We start from the raw sequence: 20428 nt of genomic DNA, 5'->3' as shown, positions 1-20428 counted from the left end.
TGACTAATCCCAGGTTACAGGGAATTTCTGTAGTATAAGTATGGGGAAATGAAGGCATGTATGACTTTCTCAAAGTGTTTGAATGAGAGAAAAGACTTGATTTTGGCAATAATACAGAGCTGGGAAAAGCTAGCTTTTATTACTGCACTGACCTGCTGGTCAAATGTTAGGGCGATGTCAAATATCACACCAAAGTTTTTAACAAGGGAGCACAGGTTGCCTAGGCAGTTGGTAATTGATTTGATGGAGTCAGAGGGGCCAGTTTCAAATGTGACACTGATAAAACCCAAGGATGTTCAGGTCCACTCAATAGTGCCCCTAATATTGATAAAGCTTTGGATACTGTGACATTATTATTCCTCTATAGTTTCCTAGTCTGTCCTTCACACAGGAGGCTGCAAATGTAAGTTTTACACTTCTCCATGGCACCAGGTGTAGAAGAGGAGTAGACATGTTAGTGTTCGACTGAGGCTTGACGAGAGGATTGTTTCCACATTACAGTGATATTATTTTGGTCACTCTCTGGTTTGAGACACGCATGATGCACAATGACGGACATTTTTAGAGACAGACTGCTAAACTGATGAGCCAGAGCTGGTAGACTCAGTAAAGCTGGTACAGTAAGTACACGGAGAGTCAGTTCTCATTCCACAGAAATTCATTAATACTTTGATGTTTCCTCATGTGAGTAGGTTCTGTGTGAAACGAGTGTGTGTGAGAGACCGACAGCAAGAAAGTGCAAAAGCATCCAAAGTCACTCCTTCCTGGAAAAACAGCACATACTTCTATTGTGTTTTATAGTTCCATATAAATTTGTCAAAATGAAAATGTATTCATGGGTACATGCATACATGACTTTTCAAAAATAATAAATGCAACACACAGTTAAGTCCCCATATTCTTACCTGTAGTTGTGTAAGAGCCATCTGGGAGTTTTCTTGGAGGAGGACTCTGTCATCTGTGTTGTGTTATTCCAGTGAGTGAGTGGTCTGCCTCTGTTCCCATGTCAGGAGGAAAAGACATGCAGAAACCTGCTAAGACATGACTAACACCTACTGTGCAGACCCCTTCTGTAAAACTACCCGCCCCTTACTAATCTGCACCAAGCAGACTGAACTTTGAACAAGCAGAGTAACTCACATCAGCTGGCTCGGGTCATGTGCCTTCTTACTTCCTTAGAGAAGCAGAAGTGAAAAACTCTTGTTTAGCTGGTTGGTTGGGGCCCTCCCACTGCAGCCCAAAGAAGAGTCCCTTTGCTTTTTATAGACATGTCATGTAAGGCTGGCATGATTATGAATCCCTGTAACAGATGATTCACCAAAGAAGGAAGCAGGCGCAGCTTATATGTGGGTAATTTGAAGCCTTTGACTTATAGGTGAACAATTACAACAAGCTTCATTTTGTTTGTTTGTCTGATGATAATAATTGGAAATACGGGCCTGTTTTACTGTTATAGTGTTTGAAATGTTTAGTGAAGCAAGAAAGCATCCTGACAGTCTTTTAGTGTTAGATGTTATTTTAAAAATAGTAAGTAGTAGTGGTAAAAGAAGGGTCCGATTAGAGTTTTGTTTTTTCTTAATATTTACTTCATATATTGAGCTTTCAATCATAAGGAGTATATTGTAGTTTGATTGAGTTTAATTGCACTGAAAGTGGGAAAGCAATGTTTGTATTGGTGACAGAAAATCACAGCAATACCATAACTTAGCTAAACAGCGCCATCTTGTGGGGTTTAATGATACAGAAATACGCCGACAACAGCCAGATATTGGGAGACAAAAACACTGTCCTAAGGTAAATGTACAACCGTAACAACCGGTCAATCATGTACATTTTACTTACTGAAGATATGTTAGCAGTAAAATCACAGGTGTAACCAATGGCATGATGACGCAGCTATATTAGTCGTGCGCTGGTATGGTGCATGCTAACTCAGTGGCCATTTGGGCACTAAAACTGAATTAAGCCAACATTAATGCAATTAATTACAATTTTACCTCATATGAAAAGTCAGTGCGTCTACACTGAAAGCAGTATGCAAACTTGTAATTACAAAAAGTGAACAAAAATAGTGTGTTGTCACTGATTAACATTTAGCTACCTCCACCTGTAGAAAGTCAAAGCACCTCTCTCTGGACACTGGCGAGCTCGATGGAGAACCGTTCCTCATTTTCAAGCCAGTTTATTCCTTGTGCCGGTGCCTGCTCAATGTTGACTCCAGCCAGTACCTCCACTTCAGTGATTTGAAAACTTTTACCCTTTCATGCCCAAAAAGTTGGACTTATGCCAGTGTGGCAAACGCTGTATGATTACCTGTCTACCTTACAGGCGAGTTTCATAAGAGGCACGTAATCACTAAAAATGATGCATTTCTTTCAAATAATAAATAACACATTTCTTGCCATGTATAACTTTACGTTCTAACTATATCTTTACGTCTAAAACGTGTTTATACTCTGTAAATAAAGTGTATGTAATTTTCAGGCCATAACACGACCATGTTAAGTCGTGAAACACTGCTAATTAACGTTTGGGTGTTATCTTATTTATAGGGACCACGTGTTTTGCTGGCGCGTTGACGTCATGGGTCATGTGGCCAGCTCTAACCAATGAGGTGTCCAGGGCGTGGTCTGCCCAATCAGTTTAGCACAATGAAAGATCCCCGTTACTTTGCTAGGAAAGATGATCTCCCTTCTCGCCTTACATTATGATGTTGTAGCGCTTCGTCCGAGGAGCTGATTTTGTTCCCGTTGCAGTTTATAGCCTGTGGAAATAATAGCAGGCTGCTCCCGTTGTGCACTCACAATGCATCCGATGCCTATGTGCTCCGTTAGCGGCGGAGACATATTTGACTGTATACAGAGAGGAAATGTTGAACAGTGTATACAATTCGTTCAAAGTGATCGATCAGTCCTCAAGCAAAAAGGTAAGATGCAATAACAAGTTCACATCTTGATTAGGTCTGTGTTGCTATTTTATTAGTGAAACTACAGGCCACTACTTGCCACTGTGTTCCTGTGTCAGCACATTTAGCCTGTAATTGTGAGTGGTTGTATTTCCTGATTTGTTCATAATAAAGCCAGAGAACCGCAGATGAACATAGTACACTAAGAGAACAAACCTGTTATACCTGTTGTCATGTGTCTGTAATACACATCTGTTGAAATCTGCATCATATGAATAGATTAAGTTAAAATGTGCAAATTTTATAGCACTGAACAAGTATCATTCATTCATTATATTTTGTTCAAAGGACGACTTTAAACTTAATCATGCTTCAGTGTCTCCTGATGTGATTTTTTTTCCTAATGCCAAGGGGAAACCTAACCCTGTTGCAGCTCATCTGTGAGATGGTCTGGCACAGATCTAGATGGACAGATCCTGTGACAACCCAACACAAAGTCACATTGTGCCAAAGGGAACCCTAACCCAAGCTCCAGAGGGTTTTAACGATCAACAGGCTAACACACTATGCATTTGTGTCAGACTTATCTTGTTAGTCTCAGGGACTGCAGATCAAATTTGAAGGTCAGTATCTTCAAACCTGACTGTGATCATGTGCTTGTGTTTACCTTCATTCAGGCTGGGGTGGTTTCACCCCGCTCCACTACGCTGCCCTCCATGGTAACCGTGTCCTGGTCGACCTTTTCCTTAGTAATGGAGCTGACCCTAACCTGACATGTGATGCAGGACAGACAGCCTTTCATTTTGCCTGCAGGTGAGCATTGGGTCTGTAGTGTTAAACAAATGTGCCTGGACTCTCAAGGTGTAATAACAGTTTGTACTTTATTTACTCTCCTTAGGCAAGGAAACATCTACATCATACACCAAATGATGCAGTATGGAGCTGATTTACGCCTCATAGACCTGCAGGGAAAAACGTCACTGCATCATGCAGTCACTGGGGGCAACATGTGAGTGGAGGAAACAACACATCTTAGTCTTTTTTTGTCTTCTCTTTGTGTGACTACACAGTCACACACAAATATATTATGCACACACTAACTGTTAGTTATCGCTCCCAGTGTTGCAGTGCACTATTTGTGGGAGACGGGGATGTTCCGATTCTCAGACACAGACATGTACCAGGTGACACCCCTGCACCTGGCTGCATCCACAGGCAACACAGAGGTGGTCCGGTATTTGCTCAGAGACCAGGTATGATACAGTCTTCACTCTCTCAGGCACTCATATGCTTTAGATGACGAACAGTATCACACGGGGAATTATCTTACAGTTTTGAAACGTGGTAAAAATGTTTTTGATGCTAACATTGAGCCAAATGAAAACTGTTGCTGCAGCAGCTGAGAATTACCATGCAGCCAAGAATGTTTGACATTACTCAACTTTTAGCTGCTTTTAGTCACTTTTAGCTCATTGTTTTGGTTCTCAAGATTAACCTAACCCTCACACTCATGAACCACCCACATAAAAATGTAGTCAGCCATTATCAGCAAATAACCTCAGCTTAATACCTGTACACAACCCAGCATTAAAATACCTAGAGTAAAAGCTTTCTAAGGTTTCCATGTACACTGAGTCGTCAGTGTATAAAATTAGTTACATTGAAGGCAATCCTACAAACAGCCTCACAGTAAAAGCTGCCTGTTGGGTGCTGATTCAACTCTATGATCATTTTTGTGGCTGCAGTATGTGGTAGCATTGCATTGTATTTCATTATATTGACATAAATGTAACCAGGGCCCAAAAGCCCCCTCAAACCAGAGATAATTTGAGCTCATACACTTTGAAATGGGACAAAGATCAGTGGAATCTTAAAGATGATTTTGTGAGGCAGGTCTCAGCGCAGATGTGACCATCTTTCAGCAGCTGTGGCCACCTTTTAGCAGCTGTGCACCTCAACCCTCTTGTTTGTGTCTCAGAGATGTGCTGTGGATGCAGTTGACCAGCAGGGAGCGACAGCGCTTCACGTTGCAGCAGAGAGGGGAGGAGTGGAGGTGTGCTGGACACTGCTGCAGAGAACAGGATGCAGGATGCTCCATCAGAAGAGCCACAGCGGCCTCACACCACTGGATCTCTGCAAACAGGGGAAAACATTTAGGTGAATCTGCTGTCTCTAGAAAAACGTGGAAAAACACTGGCTGCACAGGACTGTAACACCCCTCTGTGCCTTCAAAATATACAGTATATTTGCTTTTCCAGATTTTACCATTTTCTCTTGGGATACTAATGCTGATTAGAACATGGCTATACTGTCTATTTTTCTCTAGACATCAGCAACTCACCAAACTACTGAGTCGGCACATTAAAGAGCCAATACACCACAAGCCAAGAGAGTCTCATGGTAAATATTACTCTGTGGCTTTCATCATTCATTTCAATAAAACAAGGAAGTAATGATGATAACAATGGTGATGATAGTGGAAATGTATCATTAAAAGTGTTGTGTGTGTGTGTTTATAAGTTGATTATACATGTTTTGCTTTATTTTTCTCTTCTCACCAGTTTTATACTACTGGACGCTATTTTTTCCAACTCTGAGTGGAGCTGCCATCCTGCTAATAGCAGCCATGTTGGGAGGCTATGGGGGTCTGATCTGCAGCTTGCTCTTCCCCTGGCTGGCTAGAAGCATCTTCACACAATACCACCGCATGACCACATACCAAAGGTTTGATGAAATTTGCAGAATGTGACATGTTTATCAGGAAATCAATGTATTTTAGTGTTTGCAATAACAATAGTTTGTCCATTCCAGGTCACCCAACCCGATCTACTTGGGAACCCTTATAGCGGGCCTGTTCCACTCCCTGCTCTGCTTCTATGGAAAAATAATGCCTAATATCCTTAACAGAGGTAGCACACATTAAGTCTTACACCCATGCATGTTTTTGGATCTCAGTGTTGCTTGGTTTGTCATTTGTCTGGTTGTCTATAATTGTACTCAGTGAATATCAAAACTAAATGAGCATATTGGACTGATATTTTCAAAACATCGTTCATACTCAGCAATTGATGAATTCTTTGCATTTTGAACAACCTACATGTTTTATTTTTCCATTCAAAGTTGTCACTTGGCCAATGCTCTCTTAGTTGTATTGTGCACCCAAATATAGACAATACAGCAAATGTAATCCAGGATTTTTGTATATTGATATGACGAGGGTTCATCCTTAACCTTTTGAATGTGTGTGGCCAAACAGTCCTCTGGTCCAAGTGTCAATGGTCCACTTCTCCCTAGTGCTCGGTTTGTTCTGTAAGGTTCTGACACAGGACCCCGGGACACTGGACAGAGCGGATGCAGATCCTCGATTCTCCTGTATCGCTGACCTGGTTGAGAACAACCAGAGCCCTCACAGGTTCTGTCCATACTGTGAGGTAAGACATTTGCACAGGTCATGATTCACAGAGCATACACCCATATTTACCTGTGTATCCAGGTATCTAACTATCAGGATACCAGTCTTTTCTGTTTGGATGTACACACAGGTCTTCCCCTCCTATACACCCCTGTTAAAATTTCAGATGTCAAAGCAGCCATGCATTGTATCTAACAAAAAATAATGATGAAATATTTATGGTGATTAAGTCAAGTTGACCCACGGTGAAAGTAAAAAGCAGGAAAGATAAGCTAATCAAACACAAAACCCTTGTGTGGTTTTGAAAAAAGTTGGCAGTTAAGTTTAAGATGCACATTTTCTAGTTCATGGGCTACGTTGTACAAAAAGTTACATTAGTTTTTATAGGTATGTTGCTGTGCTTCACACCCTGTCTTTGCTTTCCTCATAGCTGTTTCAGCCTGACTACACTAAACACTGCAAGCTGTGTGAGGTGTGCATCAAAGACTACGACCATCACTGCCTTTTCCTCAACCGCTGCGTCGGCCGGGGTAACCACCGCCTCTTCCTCTTCTTCATCCTCTCCATGGTGATTGCCCACCTTCTTTTTGTTGCCACGGCAACAAGTTACCTGTACGACAAGATGCCTGCTGGTAGTCGAAGCTTGTCACTGTGGCTCACGTTGTTAGGGCAGGAGTTCTGGGTTGCGGTCATGATTGTTATGAACACGCTGACGCTTTTGTGGGAGGTGTGGCTACTGACCGAGCAGTTTGATGCCGTTGCCACAGGAACGACCACCTACTTCAGACAGTGTGAAACCTCAGCACGACAGAGGTCGCTAGGACAGCGCTGGGTTATAGTACTGTCATTTCTGCTGGAGGGTCAAAGACGAGTAGGCAGCGGACAAATACGAGAGGACAAAACTGCCATAGACATTTAAAACTGTCAGTTTTTGTCGAATGCAGCTGTTTCATCATCGGTCACTTACAAATCTACATCCTCAGTTTAGAGTCTTCGGTGTGCAGTCAACTTTGTGATAATGTCCTCTTTAGATTCAGTAACTTTCGAATGCCATATAACATGTTGTACTTGAATGTAAAATTTGATCATAACTTAATATTTTATTTTAATATATACAGTCGACTATACAGTAGATTTGTGAGCAGATCTGTCCACCGTGGCTAACAGGATAACTAGCACTAACTGTTTAGTCGTTCACCTAGTTTTTAGAGACCTCACTGAACACTTTTAAGATAACAGTGTTTTTGATTAACTTGTTGGATAACATTGTTCTGTGTGTAGTACTGGATATTTCCAAAACTGTGTTTTAGCAGGGAACGCCTCTGATAACATGAACACTCACATTCACAACTGTGTTTTTCTACTCCGCATCATCAGACTTTTTTAACATCGTTGTTAATCGTTGCTTTAAATAAAAGCATAAAGCATACTGTAGATCAAAGTTGTGAGGATTTGCGTGCTCAAAACAAATGACACGTTCTGTGATTAGCTCGTGATAATGGTTAATAGCAGGTGCACTGAAAGACTTTGTTCCTAACATAATGTCGTTACCTCGGCGACCTGCTCCCAGTCATTTGTGCCATGACACTTCCTCTGCTCTCACTAATGGGACGTGCTCTTTTCATGCCTTCAATTACACATACTCATTTCCTATGTGTCCCTCAGGACCATATTTCTAGATTATAGATGATGTTCCCCACACCCCTTTAGAGGCTGGTGTGTCTGGACTATGTGAGTGGCTATGTCATGTGATATAATTTAGTGTCTACTGTACCGCCTGTAATGCATATGGAGTGGTTAAGATGAGTGCATGTAAAGCTTGTGAAACTGAGTGCTTTTACTGTATTTCTCTGTCCCTGGATCAGTGTTATTGTATTTAACTGGTTGCCACTTGTCGATATCCCAATATATTTTATATGTACTGATGTATTTTATCTTTGGTGATTAGTTTCCAAGATGATACCACATTTGTGCCATGATGTGTTTTTTTATGCTATAGAAAAAATATGTTTAATAAAAAAAAAAAAAAAAAGAAATCACTGAAATCTGCCTTTTAGAAAAAACTGAACTCTCTTCTCTATCTCACTGTGTAGCTGGAGAGAAACAAGCTTTTAAGAGCTTCTCAGATTCAAAGCTTGTGACCTTCCCTCACGATTTACATAAGCAAATCTCCTAACAGCCAGAGCGTTGCCTTTTGCCCTGTTACGAGCAGAGCAAATATATAGTAATAACATTTAAAAAAGAATCTCATAATATTTTCTGTACAGACGTCAGCAGTTTTCACTTCTCCATCAAGCCAGCGCACTTCCTGAGTGGCAGACGAACTGAAAATCCAGATGACGAGGACAGCGGGACAGCATCGCACACCTGTGTTTTATTTCTCTGGAAACGGTATCAATCACTGCAGCTGCTTCGGGACTGTGTGACGCTTTTCTTGTGCAGCACAGAGAGTCTGGCTCGAGGCTGAGAGTCGTCCGGTNATCGAAAAAAAAAAATATTTAAAAAAAAAAAAAAAAAAAAGAAATCACTGAAATCTGCCTTTTAGAAAAAACTGAACTCTCTTCTCTATCTCACTGTGTAGCTGGAGAGAAACAAGCTTTTAAGAGCTTCTCAGATTCAAAGCTTGTGACCTTCCCTCACGATTTACATAAGCAAATCTCCTAACAGCCAGAGCGTTGCCTTTTGCCCTGTTGCGAGCAGAGCAAATATATAGTAATAACATTTAAAAAAGAATCTCATAATATTTTCTGTACAGACGTCAGCAGTTTTCACTTCTCCATCAAGCCAGCGCACTTCCTGAGTGGCAGACGAACTGAAAATCCAGATGACGAGGACAGCGGGACAGCATCGCACACCTGTGTTTTATTTCTCTGGAAACGGTATCAATCACTGCAGCTGCTTCGGGACTGTGTGACGCTTTTCTTGTGCAGCACAGAGAGTCTGGCTCGAGGCTGAGAGTCGTCCGGTCCGCCCATCCGAGATGACATGGCAAGTAATACTCTCATGACTGTCTTTACTTCCTGCCATCTATGAGAATCTGTTCACATCAGCATTCCTCAGGCACATGTCACCAGTGTGTTGATGGCAAGAATAGTAGTCCCTTCTATTTGGGTATGTGAATTACATTAGATTTGTGATTATCAATTAGACTGACATTTCAGTATTGTCATTGTTTTATAACCCTGAGTGGTCTTTGTGTGTGCTGTGTGTGGTGTCGTGTGTGTGTGTGTGTGTGTGTGTGTGTGTGTGTGTGTGTGTGTGTGTGTGTGTGTCTGTGTGTGTGTGTGTGTGTGTGTCTGTGTGTGTGTGTGTGTGGCTTTTAGAAATGGGCCCAGTGGAGAGGGATTCACTGTGCAGAAGGGTTCACTGCAATGAAACCATCCAGGGCTTCTCTGGCCGGTGAAAAACAAAAGGAATCAGCAGGTAAAGCTCTGTTTTTAATTTGTTTTGCATAGTTGGTCATTGTATCAAGCATGCTGACGATCTATGTTGTTGCCTATGATTCAGCCGGCTGGCTATCTGAGTTCTCATTTAAACTGAAGCTCTTGAGTTTTTATGATTTATGGGTCCACACCATTTCTTGATCATCTCTATAAGCTTTCTGTCTGTCCGGGTATAAGTTGTTTTAATTTTCTACAAATCAAATTGGCCAAAGTTGTGTCACTAACGTACTGCTGCTCCCTTATAAAAGCCTTCATAAGGGGCTGTGCATAGTATTGACCATCTGCCATTGATTGATTGTTATGTGTGAGCTGAGTAGGTTATCTTTTCATATGAGAAACCTCAGTCAGCTCGCCCTTCTATAGCTCAGTCTCTGTACTGCATTTGAGTCTCATCCAGCCTCTTGAGCTGCAGCATTTATCTGCTTTATCACATCACTACCAGACAGAATAGCAACAAGAACATCACACCCTTGAGTGCTGTGGCTTTCACCATACAGATTCCTGAGCGGTGTGGCATTTCCCCTCAGACTGTAAATCTCAGCCTGTGTGAGTCATGATCAAGTCAGATTTTGTCAGTTTTGAACACATGTCCACCAAAAATTATCCATCCCTGCCATACATCTGCAAGTGTTTAGAGGTACAGACAATACAATGACACGTCCACTTACTCTGCATCAGTCTTTTAATAGTGAGAATGGTGTCAGTAAAATCAAATGTATTGATCTGAGGTTGTACTCCAGCTACCGACAAGACCATAATCAAATCTCCATGAGCAAAGAGCTGGAGGGACTGTGAAGACTGGGGAGTGATGGGGGAGTCAATGTAAAGAAATGGGTGACAAGACATAGGACACACAGCCAGACATATTTATAGACGGTGAGAAATTGATACTGAAAGTGTGCAGCAGAAGGCAGGGAGACAGATTGCAAAGGAGAGAGAGAGTGAGGGAGCGAGAGAGAAAGAGAGAGAGGGAGTGGGCAGGGCTCTAGGTATGTGAGAACAACAGCACGCCGGGCCAGTGGGACAGAGAGAGAAAGACGAAAGGAATTAGAGGAAGAAGAGGAGGGTGTATGGTTAAGTGCTTGTAAGCGTGAGTGTGCATATGTGTGTGTGTGTGTGTGTATGTGTGTGTGAAATCAGATGGAGACAGTGTCCAAGTGCAAGACTGTGAGCCGGAGGAGAGAGATGCTCGAAGAGGATGAGGAGTAACAGGGCGAGGCAGCAGCGTGAGGCGCTGAGTGTGTGTGTGTGTGTGTGTGTGTGGTGGAGGAATAGTGTGTGAACAGAGGGATGCAGTCATGTCTCTGTGAGAGGGAGCAGCACAGCAACGGTAACCATGCTGAGCCCCAAGATAAAACAGGCACGCCGGGGTAAGCACGGTCCCTCCTCCCCTTTCTCCATCCCTCCTGTACGCTCCATCTCTTTTCTTTCTTTTCTTTCTTGCTGTCATCTCTTTCTCCTCTCCTCTCTTTCTCTGTCTGCAGAGCTCCATCTGACCTGCTGTCTTTGTAATAATAACATCTATATTGTTGTTAGTGCTTTCATTGATAATGACATCATGAGGTGTAACAATGCCAGACTTGTGACGAATATCCACACCAGTGTCATCCTGCATCCCGGTGACTATTGCGATCAGCAATGACCTGACTTTTCTTGCATGATCTGAGGCTTTATCTGCTGTGCTCATTGAGAGTTAACAAGCACTACTACAGGGTGATGTAATCCCCCATATCTCTTGATTATACCGTCTTCATTCATAGAAGATTTGATCGAGATGGAGATCACTGTGGGTCGTACTAAACATGGCTGCTGGAAGGATAATTCTCCCTGTGACAATGGTCTGTATCCTGGCACGGTCGCACCTGAACACATGACTACATGGGTTTTGGTTTTGAGCAGTTGACAGACTCGGATATGAGCGGTGGTGAGGGGAATGCATGGGCTCTCCTCTGGAAATCACAACAGCTGACCGTCAAACATAGTTCCTCTAACGCTTGGTAAATTCGCTTGTGACCACATAAGTCAGGACGCCACATATGCATGCCTCTCACATGACTGCATGGAGATGAATATGGAAGCTGCAAACCAACGGTAACAACTCCTGGCACTGAGATTATCATGATGAGTATAAATACTTGCTGTGCTCCTCACGGCAGGTGGTTGCTATAGACAACCAACGCACACTGCTTCAGGTGGCTGGGAGGAGAGCATCCACATGACTGCTGTTTCAGTGGCATTGCCACCCTGACTTGACAAAAGTCTGTGAGATTTACTGATCTACATTTTTTGCATGAAAATGGCCACAATAGAGTGAAGTATTGGCCAGCAGCAGCTTCAAGAACCCATATTGTGTGCTTGTGCTTAGGCAGGGCTTCATTTCTCCCCTGGCTGTCCTTGTCTTATTCTAGACCAGCTGTAAAAATAAGACCATAAAAGCAGAGTAGCCACTTAAGTTTGCTTGCCACGTTTGGTGCGCTTGCCATCTCTCTTTTGCTGTAATGGTATTCTCCTTTGGTTGGATTCCCAGCTCTGCTCTCCTCTGACCCTTTTATGCAACATCATTCAGGGCAAATTCAGACAGCAGCACAGTGCAGGATCGGCACTCAGAAACTTGGATATCAGACTCGAATCCTAAGCAGTTAAGTGGAGTGTGAGTCTTACGGGAAGATGTTATTGGTAAAAACCCTGAGTAATCAGATGTGACTGAGGCTTCTCGCCACTATTTGTTTGGCCGAATAATTGTTTAAGTGTAAAAATACAAAAAATGAAGACTTATTGTCATTTTATCATTTCTGTAAGATTTCATTCATAAAACAATTTTTGCTGCACCACGTTAATTACAATCATTGTTAATGTTAATTCCAATTATTACAAAATATTATTATGGTCTCATTTATGGTAGCTCATCCATCCATCCATTAGCTATACCGCCTGTCCTTACAGGGTCGCGGGTTGGGCTGGACCCAATCCCAGGGCTGACATATAGAGACAATACAAATCTAATATCATTAATAATCAGTGCAGTTATAATATAATGTAAGACTGACTGACTGTATATATATACTCAGGTACTGTACTTTTACTTTTCAGTATTTCATTCAAATATATGTTTTACTTTAAACTTCTACTCCACTGCAGTTCAAAAGTAAATATTGTACTTTTTACTCTTTTTTACAGCTCTCACTAATGTCTTTACAGATGAGGATTTTACAACATAAGATGTTTAAAAAATATTATACACTGTTACAGATTAAACTACACAAAAGTATATATCAGATACCAACTCAACCAGCTACAGGAGTAAAATGCTGCTTACACATCAATGAATCAGTAAACATAACTCAATAATGAAATATACAAGGTCACAGGGGCAATATTTCTGCATTAGTACTACTTTTATTTTTGATAATTTAAGGGTATTTTGCTAATAATAATTGAGTACTTTTACTTGATTAAAATTTCAACTTCAGAACATAATGGAATATTTTACATTTTACATACATACGTTGTGGTATTCCTACTTTAATTAAGTGAAGGATCTGAATACCACTACCTATCACTAATGAGCTCATAAAACAGTTCATTCGTAACATAAAAGTACTTTAGTGAATATGTAAATTATTTTATTAAATGTGAGGTGATGCCCTTTGAGTGACATTATATCCTGGAAAGATAATTTGAGTCAACAGTTCTTTGCTGACAGTAGATTTTAAAAAAAAACAAAAAAAACAGTTCCTCTCTGAGATTTAAAGATGTGTATACAACACGGCCACATCTGCTGTATTTTTAGATCCTGCTATGTCTGCTTCTGCTGTCACCATACAGTTTCATTAATGACGTGTTTCACGTGCTCTCCAGTCTTTTCCCTTCCCAGCAATCATGACTCTGTAAATGAAGGACATCCAGAGAGGGGAGAAATTAAATGAAGAGTCCAGACAGAGAGCTGATAAGTAAGAGAGAGGGAGAGAGAGAGAGAGAGAGAGAGAGAGAGAGAGAGAGAGAGATAACAGGAAAGAGAAACAGAAAGAGAGATTTCAGTCCAGGCCCTTACAGATACCTTCCCTGCTGTCCTCAGCAGAAAGCGAGATGCAATTAACAGGAAAAAGACGCCATTGATTTCTCTCTTCTCTCTCCTCTCCCTGTGCCTTCTGTTTATCTCTCTCTCGCTCTTTCGCTCTCGCCCTGACTCCCTAGGGATCACTCTACTGTCGCTGTTTTTCTTCTATACCTTTGGCATACAGATGCTAATATATAATCCATGCTTATGATCAGTCTATAGCACTTAAAATGCAACGTAATATGAAACAAAATTCCTCTCTGTACAGCAATGAATCTGGAAATAATATATGCCCTTATTAATATCTGAAACACCTTATAAAACGCACTGTAATTGATAGATGGATTTCATCTTAAAGCAGGATGTCTTTGCTACAAAATGGAGGCTGTGTCTTGGTAAAAATTACTTAATAGGAAATCTGGATGCGTGGTCAAGCCTGTGGACTTAGCCGCACACATGGGAGACTCCTGTGAATAATGATTGTGGATCGTCTCTGTGAATTCTTAGAATAATAAAAAGAAAAATCCCAAAATAATATGTATCCTCTGTCTCGATGCAACTCTGTCTCGTTCGTTTTTTTTTTTATCTCTCTCTGTCTCACTCTGATGCTCTTAATCTTGTAATCTTGAAGGCTTCTTTTTGCTCACTTTCTCTCTATGTGTGCTTCCATGCAGCACGGTCCAAGAGCATGGTGCTTGGAGAGCTGTCTCGGGTGTCCAGGCCCTGCTCGCCTCTGGATCAGGAGAAAGCACTGAAGGCAGGCTGGCTGAAGAGGCAGCGGAGTATCATGAAAAACTGGCAGCTGCGTTGGTTTGTCCTGCGGACTGAAGCTCTGTATTTCTACAAGGACCAGGATGAGACCAAGGCACAGGTGACATGCACAAAATAATGTATGTAAATATAGAAGACAGTTACCTGATGTCACCTAATGCCCCAGGAGGTTTGGATTGATTTTGGTTCAAAGCCTGATACATATTTAAGCTTCATGAATTTATCTAATGAGTATTTTCGCCCAGGGCCAGCAGATCCGATGTGTGTTCTCCAACTCTGAAAATAGCTTATTGATTCTTTAAAATGAGGGTGACAAAATGTATTTTGTCGCCCTCAAGTAAAATAAAGCATTTTCTGTGTTATGTGCCATAGCCATTCATCTTTCCTGCAAAAAATCATCCGACCCCACAATCTCCATTTGAGTCTTAGTGTGTTGTTATTGCCCTGACACACACATTGATAAAGTGGTAACTCGCTGCCCTGTGGTTCTCCTGTAAGCACTTAGCCGATGACCTCTGACCGTCTCTGTGCTGGATCAGAAATGCATGTACATCAGGAAGCGGCTGAGGGATTAATAGATGAAGAGATGTTTCCCTGAGTCATCTCTCCGTCCATCATCATTACCTCCCTCTGTTGGGCAGATGCCCAGAGCCCAGAGTGCTCAGAACTCTATAATGTTTAACATGCACTACACATCCAAGTCCAGAACCACTGATTGATTTCTTGTTTGGCCCTTGAATACAGTTGATGTGGATGTTTTCCTCATGCTTGCCTGCCTGTCAGTCTATCTGTCTATCCGTCTGTGTCACGCCTTCCTCTCCTTTCTCCTACAGGGTTGTATTCCTCTTCAGGGCAGTCAGGTCAATGAGCTGCCTGCCAATCAGGATGAGCCTGGTCGCCACCTTTTTGAAATAGTTCCAGGTGAGTTGGCGTGTTGACAACTCTGCTGTATAAGGAAGTCAATAGGTGAAGAAGTCTTGTTCTAGGGATGCTGAACTATCTGTTTACTACAGTGGCAAACAATTTCCTCACTTTAGACTAGACTAAGATTGTACGCTTCACTAAATCCTGATAAAGCACATTTAGAATATTTTCCCAAATCCCTTCTTTTTTTTTTGCAGAAAAAGACATCATGATCAAAGCTGGTTTGCACTCATGAGTTTTTGATGTTCAGAAAGTGCTGAAACCACAAATGGTGCAACATCAGTGCAAATATAAAGCTGATGCCATGTTTGCTGTAATGTACAGAAAGTTTCTCTCTGTGTTGCTTGATTCTGTATATACAGCAGCTGGTGTTCTCTTTGTTAACCTTATTGTGAGGAATGAAAAAAGAATAGAAGTAAATCAATAAGCTGCGTTGGAGTCACAGGCCATGGCGCATGCATGAAATATGCAGAATAGCAGAAAGGAATGTGATTGCCACAGGCATGTGACTGAAGGTTCAACAATGACTTCATTCATTTCTGCTCTTGATATGTGGTTGGCCTGATGACAGAGTGTGCACCACATCGATCAGGAGGCGTGGTCGGATGATTCTTCATAAGGGCTCAGTTGTAGCCCCTATTTCCAACTGGCAGTACAGGTTCAGCATGGGCGATTACTGCAGCAGGTTGACAGTTTATCCTGAGGATGAGGTTCCCATTACATCTTTCTCAGCTCTGATTATCAAAGAGGAGGATGTGTTGTAGAAACACTGTAACGCTCCTATATTGGAGCATTTTTGAAAGCAGATTGAACTGGTGAAAAGTATTGCATATATCTCCCTCTCTGGATTTCTGTGTTGCCAGGACACGATCCTGGTGTATAATTTCAATTTTGCAAGAGCAAGCATCTGGCAGCCTCTGGATAAACAGACAGTATTGCAACAGAGGTTCTGTAGAAAAAAAGCCTCTGTTTCACGGAAACACTGCACAGGAACAACTATGATATTTTCAGTGTCTGTGCCTGCCAACAGCGCCGTGTCAGTTGTCTCCTCCTCACTGAGACAAATGTATGTTCATATACATACTGTACATGCAAACATGACCTGTGTTCAGCAGATTCAGCTGAGCTGGAAGAAGGTCGACAGTCATGCAAACTATAAGCAGTTTGTAGTATATTGGGTAAAACATGCAAATACATCAGTGTGGTCTTTTAACATGTAAAATGGAGTCCAGTGTCAGTTTGTAGAGAAAGTTCGTGAAATAACAGAGTGAAAACAGACAAAGAAGAAAAGGTCCAAGACAGAAGGAAAAAAAAAGAGACGGTGTGCAGTGGTGCAGTTACTGGTGTCCACCGGGAACACTACTCTTTCTGGGTCATTGCTCTCACACAAAACACACTATGCACCACAGTGCAGGCCTTAAAAGCTGGTACTGATATACTGAATGTCTTACACAGTAAAGCACATGCAACCCCTACCAAATTCACTTAAAAAAAAAAAAACTCTGTCTTTTGGATTGCTTCCAAAAGGTTTCCATCGGTAGAAATATAAAAAAACATTTTATGATTAGCAAACTTGATGCTTTTAGAAATGGAGACATGCTTGCACCTCTTCAAAAGCAAGCGATTACAAAGTCACATAGAGGGAGATGATTTCACACAGTGTAATCAAAGCTAAACTAAAATAAACTAAAATGTCAAACTAAAATGTCAAACCGGGTGGTATCAAGCTGCGTGTGCCCAGAGGAAAGAGGCAGAGCTGCACGGCTACCTCTTTGTACTTTACAGGGGTGCTCGAGCTAATAAGGTTATTGAAAATACTGATGTTTCCATCTGGCAGAACCCACTTGTTTACAGTATTGTGATACAGTTCATGTGATGAGCAAAGTATCTTGCAAAAGTGGTATTTGTTTCATGTGTGATTCCACGTGGTTTTGAGATGCGCGAGTCATTTTGTCCTGTCGATCCAGAAAGTAATGGAATACGGAATTGTGTTTTCAGGGGGCGCTGGAGAAAAAGATCGGACAGGTTTAAGCCATGAATCATTCCTGCTGATGGCCAACTCTCAGAGTGACATGGAAGAATGGGTCAGAGCCATACGCAGAGTCATATGGGCTCCACTTGGAGGAGGTGTGGTTCTTAAACATATGCATATACACAGTCTCACAGTTATTAATTATTGTAATTATGCAAATAAATTTAACGAAACATCCTCAACTATCAGTTTCCTGATTGGTATCCATTTTCTGTGTTGTGTGTCTGCAGGCGTCTTTGGGCAGCACCTAGAGGAGACAATGTTGTACGAGGCTCAGTGTGGCCCCCAGCGACTGGTGCCCGTGCTGGTCGAGCAGTGTGCGTGTTTCATACGTGAGCACGGGCTGGAGGAGGAAGGTCTTTTCAGGGCCCCCGGACAGACCAATCATGTTCGAGAGCTACAGGATGCGTTTGACCGTGGCGAGAAGCCGGTGTTTGACAGGTGAGGCAGTGGGAGCAGGCTTTTTTTTTTTTTTCATCAGTGCTGGATATTATCCTTTATGTGCACTCTCTGTCTCTTACAGTACCACAGATGTCCACACAGTGGCATCACTGCTAAAGCTGTACATACGGGAGCTGCCAGAGCCTATAATCCCATTCTCCAAATACACACAGTTTCTCTCTTGTGCTCAGCTACTTACCAAGGATAAAGAAATGGTAATGAAATATCTGCCTGTCATTACAGATGTATTTTAAAACCTTAACCTTGATAGTTAACACATGTTTTTCTTGTTCAAGGGTATCATAGAGCTTGGCAAACAGGTGAAATCCCTTCCTCAGGTCAACTATAACATCCTTAAATACATCTGCAGGTATGTAAACACCATCATGTTGTCTCCTGTATTTAACAGCTAGTTGTTAACCTCACTAATGTGACAGTGATGGGTTTCATTATTGCTGTCATTCCCCATTCACTGTTTGATGACTTGTCACTCTGTCATACAAAGAAATAACATTTGCTACACCCACATCCCCGTCATCAGGAGATGTGACATCACATTGATTGACTCGGAGTGTGCATAATTGCACGTCTTCTCTGCCTCCTGCATCTATATAAACACCACAAGCAGAGCCCACACACAGCAGCCAGAATCATGACTCAGCCCCCCCCCACCCCTTTTTTTTCATGAGCTTGATTTTTACTGAAAGGAACAAGGAGTTTTAAACACTTTGAAGCAATGCAGTCGGTGCTGGGGGCTTTATGTGGAAAAACAGAAGGGTATACTCACACACTGCTTGCTGTCTGTGCAGGTTCCTTGATGAGGTTCAGTCTCACTCCAGTGAGAATAAGATGAGTGTTCAGAATCTGGCCACTGTGTTTGGACCCAATATCCTTCGACCCAGAGTGGAGGATCCAGTTACCATGATGGAGGGTTGGTGATAATGTCAACATATGTTAACCTGCAGCACAAAAAAACAATCAACATGTACATAGCCATGAAACATTTCTAGCAGGCGTATACTTACCGCAAGTGTATGTGTGTTTGTCATTATAAACAGGAAGTTCACAGGTGCAGCACCTGATGACTGTGCTGATCAGTGAACACTCCCGACTTTATCAACGTGAGGAGCCAGAAACAGAGACCAAGATCTCCCCGCAGCAACAGCTGAGTCCTCTCGAACGGTGCAAGGTAGAGTGGTTCTCACAAGAAAACACTGACCCCCCACCCTCCTCAGGCACAGGCTCCAAATCTCCTAAAGAGAAACTCCAATCTTCCACCCCTTCTTCAGACAGTAAGCCGACCACTCCAAGCCCCAGTACAACATTGGAGAAAGGTGAGGATGTTCAGCTTGAAGGGAAGGGCAAAAGTAAATCAGAGGAGAAAATGGACGGAAAAGGAGACAGCAAAATTGAGGGGAGAAGTGGAAGTGAAGTAGCTGTTAGCCCCAGTAAACAGTCTAAAGCCCTGCCCTCCTGGAGGTGCTCCTTCAAGGGCAGTGCAGCATCTGGGGGGTCGAGGGGGAAATTAGGGGGATCGGCGGGAGATGTGTCAGCAGCTGGTGGGAGCAACTGGCTGATGAATGGCCTGTCATCCCTCCGAGCTCACAGGCGCACCACCTCATCTGGTGAAAGACTGAAAGACTCTACTCTGTCTCTGAAGGATTCAACCCTCTCCCTCAAAGAGACCACTCTTTCACTCAAGGACTCACAGAGAGACTCTGATGAAGACTCCTCTCGAACATCCCTGTCTCACAGAGCCCTCCACCAATCCCACAGACTGTCTGCCTATGACAATGTTGCCCCCTCCAGTCTAAGCCTGCCTGCTGACACCTCCTCAATCTGGACGTCCTTTGAGATCTCACTGGCCGAGCCAGAGGGAAGTGACAAAGCAGTAAAAGCGGGGCAGGGTCAAGAGAGACCCACAGAGGTGACGGACAGTACAAATACTCCGGATCACAGTGCAAGTGGGACTGAGGATGATCTCACTGGGACAAACGAAGGTCTCACCAACATGCTGACCGAGCTCAAACTGGAGCTGAAGAAACAGAGGACAAGCTATGAAAGCTGCATTCGCAAGTAAGAATGAGTCACTTGTCATTTCCTGTCAAATAACTAATTCATTTCAGCCTGAGGTTTTATTTATAATGCCTTCTTCTCTTCTTTGAGGTTGGAAGAGTCCTGCTCTAAGTACCAGTCCCAGGTAAACCATCTCGAGGAGGACCTGGACCAGGAGAAGAAGAAGTTCCAGATGCTGGAGATCCGACTCAGGAACTCGGAGCGGGCACATCAAGACGCAGAGAACCGAAACATTCTCCTCCAGCAGGAGATGGAGGAGTTCTTTAAAACCCTTGGAGATCTGACCACAGGAGCAGCACGGACCAACTAGACCAGACCAACCTGCCTTCATCTGGTCCATCAGAGGAGGAGGAGCTTGGAAGACCAG

The 20428-nt window shown here is 42.6% G+C and overlaps 3 protein-coding genes across 3 annotated transcripts in view; 2 read left to right on the top strand and 1 right to left on the bottom strand.

Annotated features, from left to right (window-relative positions):
• The window catches only part of wdfy4 (WDFY family member 4), a 38997-nt gene extending 38040 nt beyond the window's left edge, over positions 1–957 (bottom strand). The window contains exon 1 of the mRNA XM_022762533.1: positions 906–957. Within this exon, the coding sequence (XP_022618254.1) occupies positions 906–926 (21 nt within the window). The 5' untranslated portion in view covers positions 927–957. The remainder of the gene's footprint in view (positions 1–905) is intronic.
• Positions 958–2666: 1709 nt separating this feature from the next.
• On the top strand, positions 2667–8289 carry LOC111234981 (putative ZDHHC-type palmitoyltransferase 6). The gene is made up of 10 exons (XM_022763243.1): positions 2667–2926; positions 3583–3718; positions 3804–3914; positions 4026–4158; positions 4884–5062; positions 5232–5305; positions 5467–5629; positions 5717–5799; positions 6146–6336; positions 6748–8289. The coding sequence occupies exons 1-10, from the start codon at positions 2806–2808 to the stop codon at positions 7234–7236; spliced, it is 1680 nt and encodes a 559-aa protein (XP_022618964.1). The 5' UTR covers positions 2667–2805; the 3' UTR covers positions 7237–8289.
• Positions 8290–11035: 2746 nt separating this feature from the next.
• On the top strand, positions 11036–20409 carry LOC111235082 (rho GTPase-activating protein 22-like). Its single transcript, XM_022763404.1, has 10 exons — positions 11036–11130; positions 14492–14688; positions 15422–15509; positions 17511–17639; positions 17775–17985; positions 18068–18200; positions 18282–18355; positions 18795–18916; positions 19044–20061; positions 20152–20409. The coding sequence occupies exons 1-10, from the start codon at positions 11097–11099 to the stop codon at positions 20369–20371; spliced, it is 2226 nt and encodes a 741-aa protein (XP_022619125.1). The 5' UTR covers positions 11036–11096; the 3' UTR covers positions 20372–20409.
• The last annotated feature ends 19 nt before the right edge of the window (positions 20410–20428 follow it).

This window comes from Seriola dumerili, unplaced genomic scaffold, assembly GCF_002260705.1.
Source record: "Seriola dumerili isolate Sdu_G_001 unplaced genomic scaffold, Sdu_1.0 BDQW01000024.1, whole genome shotgun sequence".
Taxonomy (NCBI): Eukaryota; Metazoa; Chordata; class Actinopteri; order Carangiformes; family Carangidae; genus Seriola; species Seriola dumerili.
Note: the sequence above shows the minus strand (reverse complement) of the source record. Positions and strands in the feature narration are given on the sequence as shown.

Coding starts and splice junctions, on each gene's coding strand:
- LOC111235082 (XM_022763404.1), top strand. CDS start 11,097: ATGCTGAGCCCCAAGATAAAACAGGCACGCCGGG. Junction 11,131..14,491: donor GATAAAACAGGCACGCCGGG/GTAAGCACGGTC, acceptor GCTTCCATGCAG/CACGGTCCAAGAGCATGGTG. Junction 20,062..20,151: donor TATGAAAGCTGCATTCGCAA/GTAAGAATGAGT, acceptor CTCTTCTTTGAG/GTTGGAAGAGTCCTGCTCTA.
- LOC111234981 (XM_022763243.1), top strand. CDS start 2,806: ATGCATCCGATGCCTATGTGCTCCGTTAGCGGCGGAGACATATTTGAC. Junction 4,159..4,883: donor GGTATTTGCTCAGAGACCAG/GTATGATACAGT, acceptor TTTGTGTCTCAG/AGATGTGCTGTGGATGCAGT. Junction 5,063..5,231: donor AAACAGGGGAAAACATTTAG/GTGAATCTGCTG, acceptor ATTTTTCTCTAG/ACATCAGCAACTCACCAAAC.